At 39.6% G+C, this 15,696-nt stretch overlaps 1 protein-coding gene across 2 annotated transcripts in view; it reads right to left on the bottom strand.

Annotated features, from left to right (window-relative positions):
* CASR (calcium sensing receptor) overlaps positions 1-15,696 on the bottom strand; it is an 83,754-nt gene that overhangs the window by 24,396 nt on the left and 43,662 nt on the right. Inside the window, exon 4 of one of the 2 annotated variants that reach the window (XM_043997379.1) lies at positions 13,407-13,645. In XM_043997379.1, the coding sequence (XP_043853314.1) occupies positions 13,407-13,645 (239 nt within the window). The remainder of the gene's footprint in view (positions 1-13,406; positions 13,646-15,696) is intronic. The other variant, XM_043997380.1, reaches the window with a different exon arrangement.

Raw genomic sequence — 15,696 nt, 5'->3', positions numbered from 1 at the left:
AGGTTATATATGTACAATCACATTAAACATATTTCTGAATTAGTCATGTTGTGAAAGAAGAATCAGAACAAAAGGAAAAAACCTCAACAAAGAAAAAAAAAGTAGAAATCTTCATTCAGATTCCAGTTCTTTTTTTTTCTGGATGTGGAGAACATTTTCCATCATGAGTCCTTTGGAACTGTCTTGGATCATTGTATTGCTGAGAAGAGTTAAGTCTATTCCAGTTGATCATCACACAATGTCTGGTGTGACCATTGTTAAACCTGGTAGTGAGTAACCATTTAGTTCAAGATGTGTTATTAAACCTCTATCACTGGACTTGCCCTTGAATACATAATTTAACTGCTGGTTCTCTTACCAAACCTTTGTTCAATGATCAATAGACTTCCTTTGTTGCTGAAGGAACTAAACTACACCCAAATGGACAATTTCCCCAGACAAGAAGCTTTCAAAAGACATGAGAATGTTATATCTACATGGAAAATTTCTCCTTTAAGAGATGAATACTAGAGTTGGTAGAGCTGGTTTCATTGCTAGTGAGCATTTATTAAGCCACTATTATATATCAGACATTGTGCTAATGATGGGAGATACAAAAAAAAAAGGCCAAAAAAAGTCCCTTCTCTCAGAGCTACTGATGGTGACTGTGTCTCAAAAGGCAACCAAAGATATCATTTCATGGGACTTTTAATCATTCAGCTTCTAGTGTTCATGATAAATATAAATATAAATATATGTATCCATACATCTGTTTTAGGGGTTGATGAAGTAGAGCAATTATATGAAGAAATTGATAAGATCCTCCAAAGCAAATCAACAGATATCTTGATACTAGGCACTTCATAGCAAAAGTAAACATGGGGGGGGGCGGCTAGGTGGCGCAGTGGATAAAGCACTGGCCCTGGATTCAGGAGTACCTGAGTTCAAATCCGGCCTCAGACACTTGACACTTACTAGCTGTGTGACCCTGGGCAAGTCACTTAACCCCCATTGCCCTGCAAACAAACAAACAAAAAGTAAACATAGGAAGGTGGCTCCCCACAAAGTTGGAAAATAAGAATCAGGATTAGGCAACGAGAGACCAAAGATTTCTGTACACCATTTGTTCTTTCTTCAAGAAGAAATTTGAAAGAAACTATGCAGGAAGCATCAAACAATGTCACAAAACTGACATTGATGGCAATTTAACAGATACCAAGGGATTGGTTCCTGGTGTGGCAATCATTTCAGATTTGACTGTGTGTGTGTGTGTGTGTGTGTGTGTGTGTGTGTGTGTAGTTAGATCATTGGCTGGTAAGAGCAGCACTTAAAATCAACACTAAATTTGAGGAAAGGGTAAAGATGAAAAGAAGACATTTTGTGCCATTTTGTACCCAATCTATTCAAAGAAACTGTTGATTTGGGAAAATGGGAAATGGACAGAAATAGCGACATTGATGCTGATGGTGACCATTAAAAGTGGTTTAATTAAAGTAATAGTCACTACTAGGAGTTGATCAAAGGAGTCCATCAGTCACCTTGAACAGCAAATATTTGGTGTCTTTGCCAAGTTGACAGACCTGGCAGCCAAGGGAAATGCTCTTTTAGTTTACAAGCCTGTTTGTGAAACATGATTGAGGAAGATGACAATATTATGAGATGTCATCACTTCACAAAACATCAAAGTGAAATTGGGAAGAAAACAAGCCTGAAGGAAGCTTGTTAGAACCTCAGCTAGGCCAGACTATCCCAAGAGCACATTAAGGTGGAACTGGAAGGATGAAATAAATTAATAAGAAATGGAACAGATCTATGGGGTTCCTATGGTGATCCACTCTACTACCTTAAACTCCCATACTATGTATGAGAGTTGTAATGACATGGTAAAGTACAACTGGACCTGATCAAATCCATACAGGAAAATACTAGGAAAAGTGAGAAAAGCACTGACTTTGGAGGCAGAGAACTTGGGTTCAAATACTGGCACTGTGTGTCCCTAGGCAAGTGACCTGGGTTCAAATCCTGATATTGTGTGTCCCTAGGCAAGTCACTCATACTTCCTAGACCTTGATTACTTCATTTGTAAAGTGAGGAGGGAAGAAGAGATGGCCTCTAAGTGTAAGAAGGGGCATAAAATAAATATAATTATAGCTACTATTTATATAGCACTTTAAGGTTTGCAAAATGCTTTACAAATATTATTTAATTTTGTCCCCAAAATAACCCCAGGAAATAGGTGCTATCATAATTACCATTTTACAGATGAAGAAACTGAGGTAGAAAAAGGGTTAAGTGACTTGCTCAGGGTCACACATACAAGCATTTGAGGCAGGATTTGAACTCAAGTTTTCTTGACTCCAATTCCAGTGCTCTATTCTTTGTATCACTTAGATTGTCAGAGGAGTATTGAATGGTTAGTACGTAATATTTGAGTGTATTATTTTGTTGTTGTTGTTGAGACATTTCAGTCATGTCACTCTTTGTGATCCTGTTTGGTATTTTCTTGGCAAAGATACTGGCGTGGTTTGCCATTTCCTTCTCGGCCCATTTTACTGATGAGGAAACTGAGACAAATAGAGTTAAGTGACTTGCTCAGGGTCACACAGCTAGTAAGTGTCTGAGGCCAGATTTAAACTCATAAACATGAGTCTTCCTGACTCCAGGCTTGGTGCTCTGTCCACTGTGCCAACTAGCTGCCCAACTGACTTGTACAGTAAAGTATTTTTTTCAACATTTATTTTCATAAGATTTAGAGTTCTAAATTTTTTTTCCCTCCCTCACAGTAAGGTATTAAAAATCAAAAACAAACCTGAACAAGAAGGAAGATGAGAATGAGCATCCTACAGTAGATTGTAGGCCCCATGAAGACCCCAGGGATAATGGCAACATTGGACTGTGTATATTCTAAAGTCTCTTCTTGTTCTAAGATAGGACAATATGCTTTATGACATTCAACCAGGGGGCCTAAGAGCTTAAATGAAAATTTCTAGTAGATTTGAATTTTATGTTAATGCTGGAAGGTCAGCACGGGACATAGTGTTGGGTTGTTATTTGTCATCGTTCAGAGAATCTCAGGGTCAGAAGGGGCTCCAGAGGACAGCTGGTTCAACTCATCCCTGAATGAGAGTCACATTCCCAGCATTCTATTTTTTTTTTTTGGTGAGGCAATTGGGGTTAAGTGATTTGCCCAGGGTCATACAGCTGGTAAGTGTGTAAAGTGTCTGAGGCCGGATTTGAGCTCAGGTCCTCCTGAATCCATGGCCGGTGCTCTATCCACTGCGCCACCTAGCTGCCCCTATTCCCAGCATTCTTGACCACTCGTTGGTTGTCTGCTCTCAGCTTGTGATGTGTAAGCTACCAACTCCCATGGTAGCCCACTCCACCTTTCCAAGATTTTAATTTTCAGCAAGTTTCTATTTATATCAAGCCAAAATCTCCCTCTTATGCATTGTTTTTGATTCTACAAACTTAAACCTCTTTCTCCAGCCAAGACTTGCAAATATTTGAATACAGCAGAGTGATGTCCCCTAAGTAAGTTATCTCCAGTCTAAACATCGTCTGTTTCACCCCTTGTTTGGTTCTCTCCCTAGCCTTATCAACCCTTAAGTGTGATGACATAATTCCCTTCAATTTTGCCTTTTTTAAAATGGAAAACTTTTCATCTCTGTTTTTGAAAGAAAGCATGTCTGTTTTCTTCCTTTTACTGCCCAGGTGGGAGTGTGCAAGAAGACATCTGTCCAACTTGAACCATTTGGTAGCAGGCACAGGAGGGGGAACAGACGCCCTTCCCTACACAAAGCAGGCCTAGCTTCTTATTAGCTTTGCTGTGAAAAATCAAATCTGATAAAGACCCAAGTATTTATATGGATGCCTGCTGTCTCCTCCCCTTGTAAACTCCATCCTAACTGATATTGGTTTATTCTTTGTACTTATGTTCCCACAGCAGTGTCTGGAACATAGTAGGTGCTTAATAAATTTTTACTGATTGATTGTTTGATTTTTAAAGAGATAGAAGAGACTTGAGAATGAGGCAGCATGGTATGGTGGGCAGACGAGTGGGCCTGTACTCAGATCTGGGCTCCCAGCTCTGATATATTAGTTGGATATTGGTTTCCTCATCTTTAAAATTGGGACACCAATACTTGCACTATGTACCTCACAGACTTGCTACCAGGAAAATGTTTTGTAAACAGTAAAATTATTATATGTCTTACCTTCTGAAAGAAACCTTTTCGAATCCTCCTTAATCTTAGCGTTCTGGGGCTATTCTCAATTGATCATGTCTACATCTTGTTTAGGAGCAGCTAGGTAGCACAGTAGATAGAGTACTGGACTTGGAATTAGGAAGACACGGTTCAAGTCTGGCTTCAACTACTTACTAGCTGCGTGACCCTGGGCAAGCCAATTAACCTTGTTTGCCTCAGTTTCTCATTTATCAAATAAGCTGGAGAAGGAAATGACGAACTATTCCAGTATCTCTGCCAAGAAAACCTCAAATGGGGTCATGAAGAGTCAGGCACAACTGAACACTATCTTGTTTGTAGATAGTTTTTTGCACGTTGTCTCCTCAAATAAACTGTGAGCTTTTTGAGGTCAGGGACTGTTGTTTTTGTTTGCTTTGGCTTTCTCTGTATTTCCAGTACTTAGCATAGTGCCTGGCACATAGTAGGTGCTTAATAAGTGCATATGGACTATTTTTTTTTTAATTTTCAGAAGATATGGAGGTTCAAATGGACTGTTTGCTTTCTTTTTCCTAGAATCTGCACTCTTCTTAATGCAACCCATTTGGCTCTTTTTGGCTACCATAGCCCACATCTATGTTGTGGCTCATACTGAGCTTTCAATCCACTGAAATCCCCAGCTCCTTTTCAGACAAAATGCTATCTGACCTATAGTTAGAGTACAGTTAGTGACAGTGAACCATGCCTGAGGGATAGAAGCATCCTTGGATGAATCAACAAGCATTTATTAAGTGTTTACTACTCAGCAAGCATTGTTCTCTGTGCTGGGAATAAACATATAGTAAATGAAACAAGTTCTACTCTCAAAGAGGTTACATTCTTTTGTTTTTACCAATCTAGCAAATCACTTTTTAAGTGCCTACTCCATGCAAGGTACTATGCTGGGTAATAAGAACTGGATGACAAATACCTGTCTCTTTTCTCAAGGGCCTCATATTCTTTGGAGAGGCTGTGACATGTAAATAGATGTCCACAATGATTTGAGAAGGAGAGAGCATTAATAGCTAGGGGGATAGGAAAAGATTTCCTGTGGAAGATGACACATGAATGGAGCATGGAAGTTAGAGATTTTAGTGGCACTTACATCACCATCCTTTTTAATTATGGCTATGTGTTCTCTATCATTAAGTATTATTTTTTTAAGCTCTTGCAAGTTTTATAGGTGCTATAATGAATGGTGGAGAGATTTTTACATGGACAATTTTAGAGTAAAGCCTATTTAAATGTATGAAAATCCAGGTTTATTAAAGAACAGGGATGATTATTTACTTTGTATAATAGAGAATTTACATTTTAATGGGGGAATTTTAGCTGCAGGGGATACAACTGATCAGAAGAAGAAACCCAGCATTCCCTGGAGCTCAAAAATTCATTCAGGACAGCTTTAGGTATTAATAACAAACAATCAAATTCTCAGCAAGAATGAATATTGAGTTAGGTCTGGGCAGGTACTCTTTATGCCAGCCCCTTTGTGACTTACAATAGTGGTTATATGGTTGAACCCATTCATTTTACAAAAGAGAAAAATGAGGCCTGGATTGGTTATATGACTTACCTAAGCTCACACAAATAGTAAGAGTGCTGGAATTTGAACTCGGGTCCTCCTGAGTTTAGATTTACTACACCAAGCTACCCCTTCATTTTACAGGTGCAGACAGAGAAGCTCAGAGAAGGGATGCAACCTACCCAGGGTCACATCATAAGTCAGTGGCAGAGCCAATATTAAAACTCAGGTCCCTGGACTCTTAGGTTGGAGCTCTTTCTTTGAAGGAACTTTATCAACCTGATAAAGGTGTCACTGATACTTCTTGAAATGGCTAGACCAATGTTTTAACAGGATGTTTTCAGATCTCTGGAGTGAATTTGGTTTACTTTAGTCTCTGGACCAGTTACTTCTACTGTCCTGTGGGGAATACCCCAAGTTAAGGAAAGCCCATTTCCACTGAATCCACATAATAATGAGGGCAGTTGCTTAGATTTCCATCCAGAGTCAGGGGTTGGGGTAGGGAAGGCATAAACATAGAGACAGCTAGAGTGATTGACGAATGCAATAATAATAAATTTCATCCCGCATCTATACAGAACCTACAATGTTCCAGGCACCGTGTTATGTGTTTTACAAATAGTATCTCATTTAGTACTCATAACATCACTTCAAGGCAGGTGCTATTATTAGTCCCATTTTACAGATGAGGAAACTGAGGCAGATAGTGTTTAAGTGACTTTCCTGGGGTCACATATCTAGCCAGTATCTGAGGCCAGATTTGCATTCAAGCCTTCTGAGATCTATTCGCTGTGCCAACTAGAACATTCATGAACATAGCTTCTGACTCCAAAGGATTTCTAATTGGTTCTATATTTAGATTTACATGATATAATACATGTTATTGTTGTTGTTAGTCCTTCATATTCGAAGAGGACCAGTAACATAAGGGGGTGATATCCTGACTCCTATAAATTGGATTTAAGTGAGGCAGAGCTGGGCAAAGTCATCACTCTCTCCTCCAGAATCATCAAAGTCCAGTGGCAAGACAAAAGTCAAGATGTCCGGCAATGGCTCCGATGCAGTAGATGACCTTACTGTCTCTGATGTCTGACCAAGGTCTAAGTGTTCCACAGCACCTGCTTCAGCCGCCTTGGAAGCCATTGGAACAACTCATTCTCATCTGCCTATTCCACTGGGGGGGGGGTGGTCTTCACATGCATGGGGCAGACCTGTCAGTTACCTGCAACCTGTCTGCCAAGATGGTTTACCAGAGTGTGTCTGCTCCACATGGGACAGCTTCTTGGAGCCACAGGTGAGAGTTTAGTGCCTGGTAGACACCAAAGTTGGATGAGTAGCCTTGAAAAGGACTCAGGAAGCCCTCACACTAGAGGTGATAGTCTTCCTTGAACACTCCACACATCATACAAAATGCATCTTCTTAAGAGACAGTATAGGGGCAGCTAGATGGCGCAGTGGATAGAGCACCGGCCCTGGAGTCAGGAGGACCTGAGTTCAAATCCAACCTCAGACACTTAACACTTACTAGCTGTGTGACCCTGGGCAAGTCACTTAACCCCAATTGCCTCACTAAAAAAAAAAAAAAAAGAGACAGTATAATGGGGTGAATAGAATTCTGGGCTTGGAATGAAGAAGACCTTCGTTCAGATTGATTAACATAAACCATCAATTAACATCTCCTCAACCTCAGTTTCCTTATCTGTAAAATGGGGATGATGATATCGAAAGTTGTTGCAAGGGCTCTTGTAAGGCTCAAATGAGATAATGTGGAGGTCATTTCTAGTATTCAAGGGCACACGGGGTTTGTTCACTCTAGGTTGGAAAATTCAGCCTTCTTTGTCTGTCTCAGTATATAATCATACAGAACCTAACATCTGTGGCTGTCTGGACACTGGACTATTGTACAAAAGAAGCTGCCTTCTGGGAGCAGTTATGTGCGGAGCTTAATTTCCCTGGACCAGACAAAAGGGATTCAGTGGGTGGCAGTGAAGATGTATACTTGTCTCCTTGTATTCTTTACATCTGAAGGACTATTTCTGCCAGTTGTTTTTATATTTCTCAATAGGTCTCGCAGTTTGTTTAAGATAAGGATGGCTTTGTTCTTTCTTCCCTGAAATATTAAACCCCAAAGACATCAGATCTGGAGGTTGAAGCAGCCAAAGATTCTCGCTTATTACCTATTCCCCAAAGAACTCATTAATGTACAGAAAATGTGAACATTCATTCATTCTATTTTGTTGAAACCAAGAATTTCATTTGTTTGTCAACCCCACATTCAGAGATGTAGCTCCCATGTTGGAGATGATTTTCAGTATTCACATCTTTCTATGTGTCAGGAAAAAAAATCAACTCAAATTTAACACCTATTACATGTATCATGAGAACATGATGACTAAAAAATTTAGCCTAATAAGAGTGGGCTCTGGCTTGTTCACTCCCTCCATCCCATAAAGAAATTCCCAGCCTATCTTCCTATCACTTCCCTAGGTTTTCTCCTTCTAAGAACAGCCTTTCTCCACTTACTAGCTGTGTGACCCTGGGCAAGTCACTTAACCCCAATTGCCTCACTAAAAAAACAAAAAACAAAAAAGAACAGCCTTTCTCTTTACTGCCCACCCTCTGCAAGCAGAGACATTTCCCCCCAGAAAAGGCAAGTAATACTTCCTTCCTGTTCAGTGTTTGGCAGGGAAATTCGCTGAAACCTTTCTGGTAGAGGAAAAAAGGGCACAGGACCACAAATCCTGTGAGTTGAACCAGATGACTTTCAAAGTCCCTTCTAACTCAGAGACTGAGCCACTATCATGACTAAGTGTTCTTCCTATTCAATTGAATTTGTCTTAATTACTTAATTTCTTTTCACATCATGAAATATAAAAGTTAATTTCAGGTACCTTTGTGTTGCTTAGCCCCAGATGTCAAACCTGCTGGTTATGGTTCTGAATAGAATATTTCTTCATGCCAGGTGAGAAGGGATTGTTTCCTATATATAGCAAAGCTGATTGCTGACATTCACTCTAATGAAACTGGCCTTCATCTGAGAAGAGGCTAGTGTCTAAATTCCAGGTGCATTTGAAAAAAGATATTTGAAAATAACATGAAATTCTCTGCCAATTATGGCTGCTTGTCCCTTAGATGAGCTGTATCATGTTCCTAAGCCTGGGTTCCTTCGTGTGGAAAATGATGGACTGGATTTGATGTAAACTAAGAAATCAGGCATAATCTGCTATATTTATGTAGCAAGGTTAATAGAGAAGTAAATTAGTATCTAATCTAATCTAATCTAAGCTTTGTATCTGCACAATAACCTAGTACTAAGTTGTACACATAGTTCATTTCAGTCATTTTTCTGTAGTCTTCATCTCTTTTAACCCTATTTGAGGTTTCTTTGGCAAAGATGCTGGAGTAGTTTGCCATTTCCTTCTCATTTTACAGATGAGTAAACTGAGGCAAACAGGGTTAAGTGATTTGCCCAGGGTCACACAGCTAGTAAGTGTCTGAGGCCATATTTGAACTCAGGAAGATGAGTTTTCCTGGCTCCAGACCTGGCACTCTATGCACTGTGACAACTTGTACACAGTAGGGATTTAATAAATGTCTATTGAATAGCACAAGGAAAATAGTCTGATGTTGTGATCTATCGCGTTTTAAAAAGGTTTTGAATCAAACATGTCTCTATATAACTATACTCCCTTATAAATGAAACATCTGTTCTTGTTGTCATTTGGAACCTCCAGACTCTACTCTAGACTTCCATCTCCACTTTAAGCTGCAATTGATATGTAAATAAAAGTGAAGTAGGCAATGATTTTGAAGGCTCTTTTATAACCACACTGACATTTAAATAGCCTCTTGAAGCTTTATGTACATTATCGAATTTGATCTTCCTTATGGCTCTGGAAGGTCAGTACTAAAGGTATTAATATCTCAATTTTACAGGGAGAATTACCAAGAATCACTAAGAGTCTCATGGCTAGGTAAGTGTCAGAGGTAGAATTTGAATCCACATTTTCAAATTTAGCTCCCTATCAACTACACCATGTCACCTTTAGAATTTTTGTTGTTGTTGTTCAGTAGTGTCTGACCTCAGCTTGATTTTTGACCATGTCATTTACTAACTGTATGATCTTGGGTGAATCACCTCATTCCTCTGTACCTCAGTCTTATCATCTGTTGGTTTTTTTGGAGGGGGGGTGGGGGGGGAGGCAATGAGGGTCAAGTGACTTGCCCAAAGTGACACAGCTAGTAAGTGTCAAGTGTCTGAGGCTGGATTTGGACTCTTTGTCCACCATGCCAGGCTATCTCTCAAGTTTTAAATGGGAGTTGTTATTATTGCTTGGATGGAAATCAACATCAATAAATACCTGAAGGTGTAAATTATTTTTAAAAAATTAAGAGGAAAATAAGTTGTATATACCTCAATTTATTGAATAGCAGCATAAAGTAAAATTACAGAAATATAATTAGATGGGGTCCTGCATCTTCTTTTATATCTAAAGCTCTCTTGTCCCATTTTAATCTTTTTTTTTGGGGGGGGGTGTCCTTCTTTCTTTGTTTTTTTTTCTCTTTCTACTTTCTTGTATATTCCTCACCATTTTTCATCAATCAATGGGAAGCCCCTCCTAGCAGTTCTGTTTCCAGATCTGTGACCCACAAAGGTGGGAATTACTGAGCTAAACTGCTAACCCTTCACATACATTTCTTGGTTTGTTCTGTTCCATTTCTTTTTTCTGCTGAGAAAGCTGGACACAGACCACTTCCTGTTTGTAATCTACAGTTGACTAGAAAACTTTATCAGTGGATCTGGACATTCTGGTTGGTCAGGACATTGTTTTGATATTTTGAAAATAGAAAGTGATTGAAACTTTGCCAGCTGACCCAGAACAGGCACTGGGTCTGAGGATGCCAATGTTTTATCAAATCCTCAGATGGAGAGCATTCTGGGCATGGGGGCTAGCCAGTTCATTATTATGTCCTATAAGACTAATAATTTGGGGGCAGCTGGGTGGTACAGTGGATAAAGCACCTGCCCTGGATTCAGGAGGATCTGAGTTCAAATCCAGCCTCAGACACTTAACACTTACTAGCTGTGTGACCCTGGGCAAGTCACTTAACCCTCATTGCCCTGCCCCCCCCAAAAGACTAATAATTCATGGTACCTCTGAAAAAATAAGAAAATTATACTCAGAAGACCGAATTCATGAGAAACTAGAAAATGACTGCTTCTTCTGCTCACCTCCTTACTCAAATCCTTACTTCTCTCTGCTACATCCTGAGAATAGATCATACCAAGTCAAAGCCTCAGCAGATCTACCTACACCTCTCTAAGCTTCCTGTATGCCTGGATCTTAACTTGTCAGGGACTTAAATAGGAAATAAAATTACCCTTTTTGATGACTGAGACTAAATGAGGAGAGGAAATCCAACTTCTTTCCCTTCCAGCTTCTTTTAGATGAAGGAATGCATTTGGAAGAAGAGTAGGCAGAGGTTATGACTCTGGGAGAAATAATTTTGAGCATTTTTATAGTATGCTGGCCCATCAATTCATGGAAATGGCCAGATTGGTTATGTGTAGACACAGCTGGAAATAGGTAACACTGACAACAAAAGCAAAAGGAGCTCTGGATAAACTGCAATGTCCATAATGCATCAGGCAAATTTTGTAGAAAGTTGGCTATGTCAGCAATATTGGATTGAATGGGTACTCTGGAGCCCTGCAAGAGTGACTGCCTCTCTCTAAATAGCACAGTCACTATCAGAAGGCTCTGAGAAGAAAAGAGAATATTATCTATGGTTCTGTGGCCTTTGCATTCTTAAGGTAATAAATTCCTTCAAATGTAGGAAAGAGGCACTGGATGCTGGGCCTCTGGGGTTTCTCTTCACATACTAAACAACACACTTCCCAGAGAGCCTTGTAAGTGGAGGGAGAGTGGTGATGGGAGCAAATTGAATTCAGCTAGGTCATACAATAAGCTGGGGGTGGGGAGGCTTATGTAACAAATGTTTATTCTGCAAATATTTACTGATGTCCTCATACACTGTGCTAAGGCCTGAGAGAAGATACAAAGATAAATAGGACCCTGTCCTTGCCTACAAGGAGTTTGTGATAAGAATGGCCTATTATAACCCAGTAGCTGGGATAAGATAAAGAAGGTGGCGTAATGTTTGCTAAATTTGTAGAGAGGGGGATTTGTGGAGTTGAGGGAAGAGTACTCTTGGTGTTGTGACTACACTGGAGATGGCTGGACAGGATTTCTCTAAGATGCCACTATCTTCCTTGAAAGAATAGCACCCAAATCTCATTGGTCATAAAACTGCTAAAGGAAGAATTGTAGCCTCATCCATTTTTCCCATGCCCAATTCCCCAGTCTAATTCACAGAAAAAAAAAGATGAGTCAAAAATATTAGGGAATGAAGTAAAATACCCACTAGAGACTTACCTCTGTGTCTCAGGCTTCTTATCTGTAAAATTTTGTTATTGTTCAGTTGTTTCAGACTCTTTGTGACCCCATTTGCGGTTTCCTTGGTAACTATACTACAGCAAAGATACTATTTTCTTCTCTACCTCATTTTATAGATGAGGAAACTGAGGCAAACTGGATTAAGTGACTAGCCCAAGGTCACACAGTAAGTTTCTGAGGCTAGATTTGAACTCAGGAAGATGAATGTTCCTGAGTCCACTGTGCCACCTGGCTGCCCCTACCTGTAAAATAGGGAACACTCTACTTCACTATCTACTTCGAACCGTTATAGTATGGAATGCACTTGTAAATGTTATTATTATTAGAAAATTTCATCAGAAATGCAATGGGTAAAAATTAATTTAGTGCCTCCCCTTCCCCCATTTCATACCCTACTTTACCTTCAGGGCACAACTAGAAAAAATCTGGAGACATACAAGAAGGGAGATAAAATACTGAGATTTGAAGATCCCCTTTTCTTCCCTCCCCTTCCTTCTCCCCCCATAACATTATTACACAATTTGTTCAATGGTTTGGAACTGCTCAAGTCAACAAAATGGGATGGGTGGAGATTAAGAGAGAGGAGATAATAAATGAGAACAGATGCAAGAATTTTATATAATATATAATACATTATATGACATATTTTATATATATTATATAAAATGCCTGCATCTGTTCTCATTTAGTATAATAGCAGAATAAATAATAATGAAGTGGGACATGTATTTTAAACAAGTTGGGGCATTTGTGCTGAGAGCTTTCTTTTTTATCTTCAATAATTTTTTATTGATACTTTTGTTTTTACCTTGAGGATTTCCTTAATAATAATCTAGAATATCTATCACAGAGGATTTCTATCAGGGCCAAATGAAATAATACATGTAAAGCATTTTGCAAACCTTAAAATATTACAAAAAGTCAGCTATTATCATTATTTACACTTCTGGGAGATTCCATAACTCTGGGTAAAGTGCTTCAAACTTCAAGAATGATCTAGTGGGACTCCTGGAAAGGTAGAATTCTCTTTCATCTCCCTGCTCCATGTGAGCTTTATCCTTGTGAATGATTGTTATAATTCCGTTGCGGCTAAATTTTCTCTGGCAAAGAATCTATCTAGTCGGACGGTGCCAGGCATTATTTTTGAGCTAACGTTTCCCCAAAGTAATAGCCCACATATTATTTGCTGTTGTCAGTAGACCACTCATGGCTTTCTTATAATCAGTACATACCTCCCTGGAGAATCCACTCCATAGAATTTTCTCCTCATTGATGAAGAGCCGCTCACCCTTCTTGGCATAAACGTTGTAATGCCCAACTTCCTTAAACACAATGGAGCCATCCTCTGGGGAGAGATGCCAATTGATGATTGAATAGTTACCTACCAGGTCCCCAAACTCATCAAAATCAACCTGCTCCCCCATATTGTTGGTGAAGTTCAGGTGCCGCAGGTGTTTCAAAACCTAAAGAAGAACAGAGAATGACATCTTAAGTGTAAATGTCCAGCCATTCCAGCATGGGACTTCCTTTGGTGAAACCTTGAGATTTGGATTTTGGACCCTTTCAAAGTCATAAGAGAAAATTGATCTCAGCTCCTGCAAGCCACTAGGCTCAGCTAATAGGGCCATGATCAAGAAGGGAGTGTTGAGTTTTTTCCTCTCCCAGTACCACCAAAAGACGCATACTAGAGAGGGAGTCAGAACTTGTGGCTGTTGCCACTGGTGACATTTTTTTGAGAAACAGTGGAAGGAATATTAGATTTGGAGTGAGAGGTCTTCAAATCTAATCTGGATTTTAACTGTTTCCTGACTGTGTTACCTTGGAAAAATTAGTTAGCCTCTCTGGGCCTTACTTTCCCCTTTTATGATATGAGGTGATTGGACTGAATGACCTCTAAGGTCCCTTCTATGATCCTTGTTATGTTGTTGTTCCTCTAATATTGACTCACAGACAAGTAGGGTTGGGTAGGGGAACATGGGAATGAAAGAGGCAAGACTGAAACTGATAGGCTCATAGGTTGGTGAAATGGAAAGAATATTCTTTTTTTTTCCAGGGCAACAAGGGTTAAGTGACTTGCCCAGGGTCACACAGCTAGTAAGTGTCAAGTGTCTGAGTTCAGATTTGAACTCAGGTCCTCTTGAATCCAGGGCCAGTAGTTTATCCACTGCATCATCTAGCTGCCCCTAGAAAGAATATTCTCTCTCTCTCTCTTTTTTTTTTTTTAGTGAGGCAATTGGGGTTAAGTGACTTGCCCAGGGTCACACAGCTAGTAAGTGCTAAGTGTTTGAGGCCAGATTTGAACTCAGGTACCTCTGACTCCAGGGCTGGTGCTCTATCTACTGTACCACCTAGCCTCCCCAGAAAGAATATTCTCACTGGAATTTTCTTGACAATGCATATTTTTAATGAGGTTTTTTTTTCAGGGTGGGGGAGGGAAGAGGGAAAGAAAATTAATGCTTACTTTTTAATTATTATTATAAAATGGATACTTTGGACTAGATGATCCCTTAGGTCCTTCCATCTCTAAATCTTATGATTTAGATCAAAGTGTGGCAGTGGACACATCAGTATTTTATTTTACTTCAGTCAGTGAATCAGAATATCCAGGCTTGAGAGTCCTGTCTCCATCACTTAGAAAGTATGTGACAATGGGAAAAAGTCACTTTTATCCTTTCTGAAGAACCATATCAGGTAGACTCCCTTTTGGGGTCTTGTTTTGCAAGCCTCCCTTCTCTTTCCCCATGTACTTTACAAACCCTTTCCTTCTGCATCTCCCAAACTCCTCACCCCCAACCTGCTCCTGCTGAAAGATGGTTTAGGTGGGAAAAATGAACCAGCATGAAGAGAGCTTCCTTCCCTGGCTTGGTGGGGGAATATTGGATCATGGGATTACTAGACTGGTAAACCAGGGGAATTTTGTTAAGTGACAGTTTGCCTAGATTTGAGCAAAGCATTAAACAAAATCTCTCTTGAAATCCTTGAGTAAAGGGAGAGATATGGACTAGACTAATATATGCAGTTAGGTGAGTCTGTAACCAGTTTGATCAACTTAAAAGATCTTATGCAATCAATCAACATTTATTAAGCACCTATCCTGTGTCAGGCACTGTACTAAGTATTGGGGATACAAAAGGAGGCAAAAGGTAGTCCCAGCCCTTAGGGAGCTCATAATAGAGGAGATAACTTGCAAACAAATATACACACAAAAACTATATATGATAAATAGGAAATAATCAACATAGGGAAGGCAATAGAATCAAGAAGGGTTGGGATAGGCTTCATGGAGAACCTCCATGAGGTTCGTGGAGAATATCAGGGACTTGACTTTGCCCATCCCTTTTTCAAATTGTTATCAATAACTTAAATGAAGACATAAATGACATGTTTATTAACTTTTTCATGCTACATAAAGCTGGAAGAGATAGCCAACATCATGGATCCAAAAAGATCATGAGAGGCTAGAACATTGGCTTGAGTCTAATAATATGAAATGCATCCAGCGTCAATGAGAAGT

Source organism: Dromiciops gliroides, chromosome 3, assembly GCF_019393635.1.
Source record: "Dromiciops gliroides isolate mDroGli1 chromosome 3, mDroGli1.pri, whole genome shotgun sequence".
In the NCBI taxonomy this organism is placed as follows: Eukaryota; Metazoa; Chordata; class Mammalia; order Microbiotheria; family Microbiotheriidae; genus Dromiciops; species Dromiciops gliroides.
Note: the sequence above shows the minus strand (reverse complement) of the source record. Positions and strands in the feature narration are given on the sequence as shown.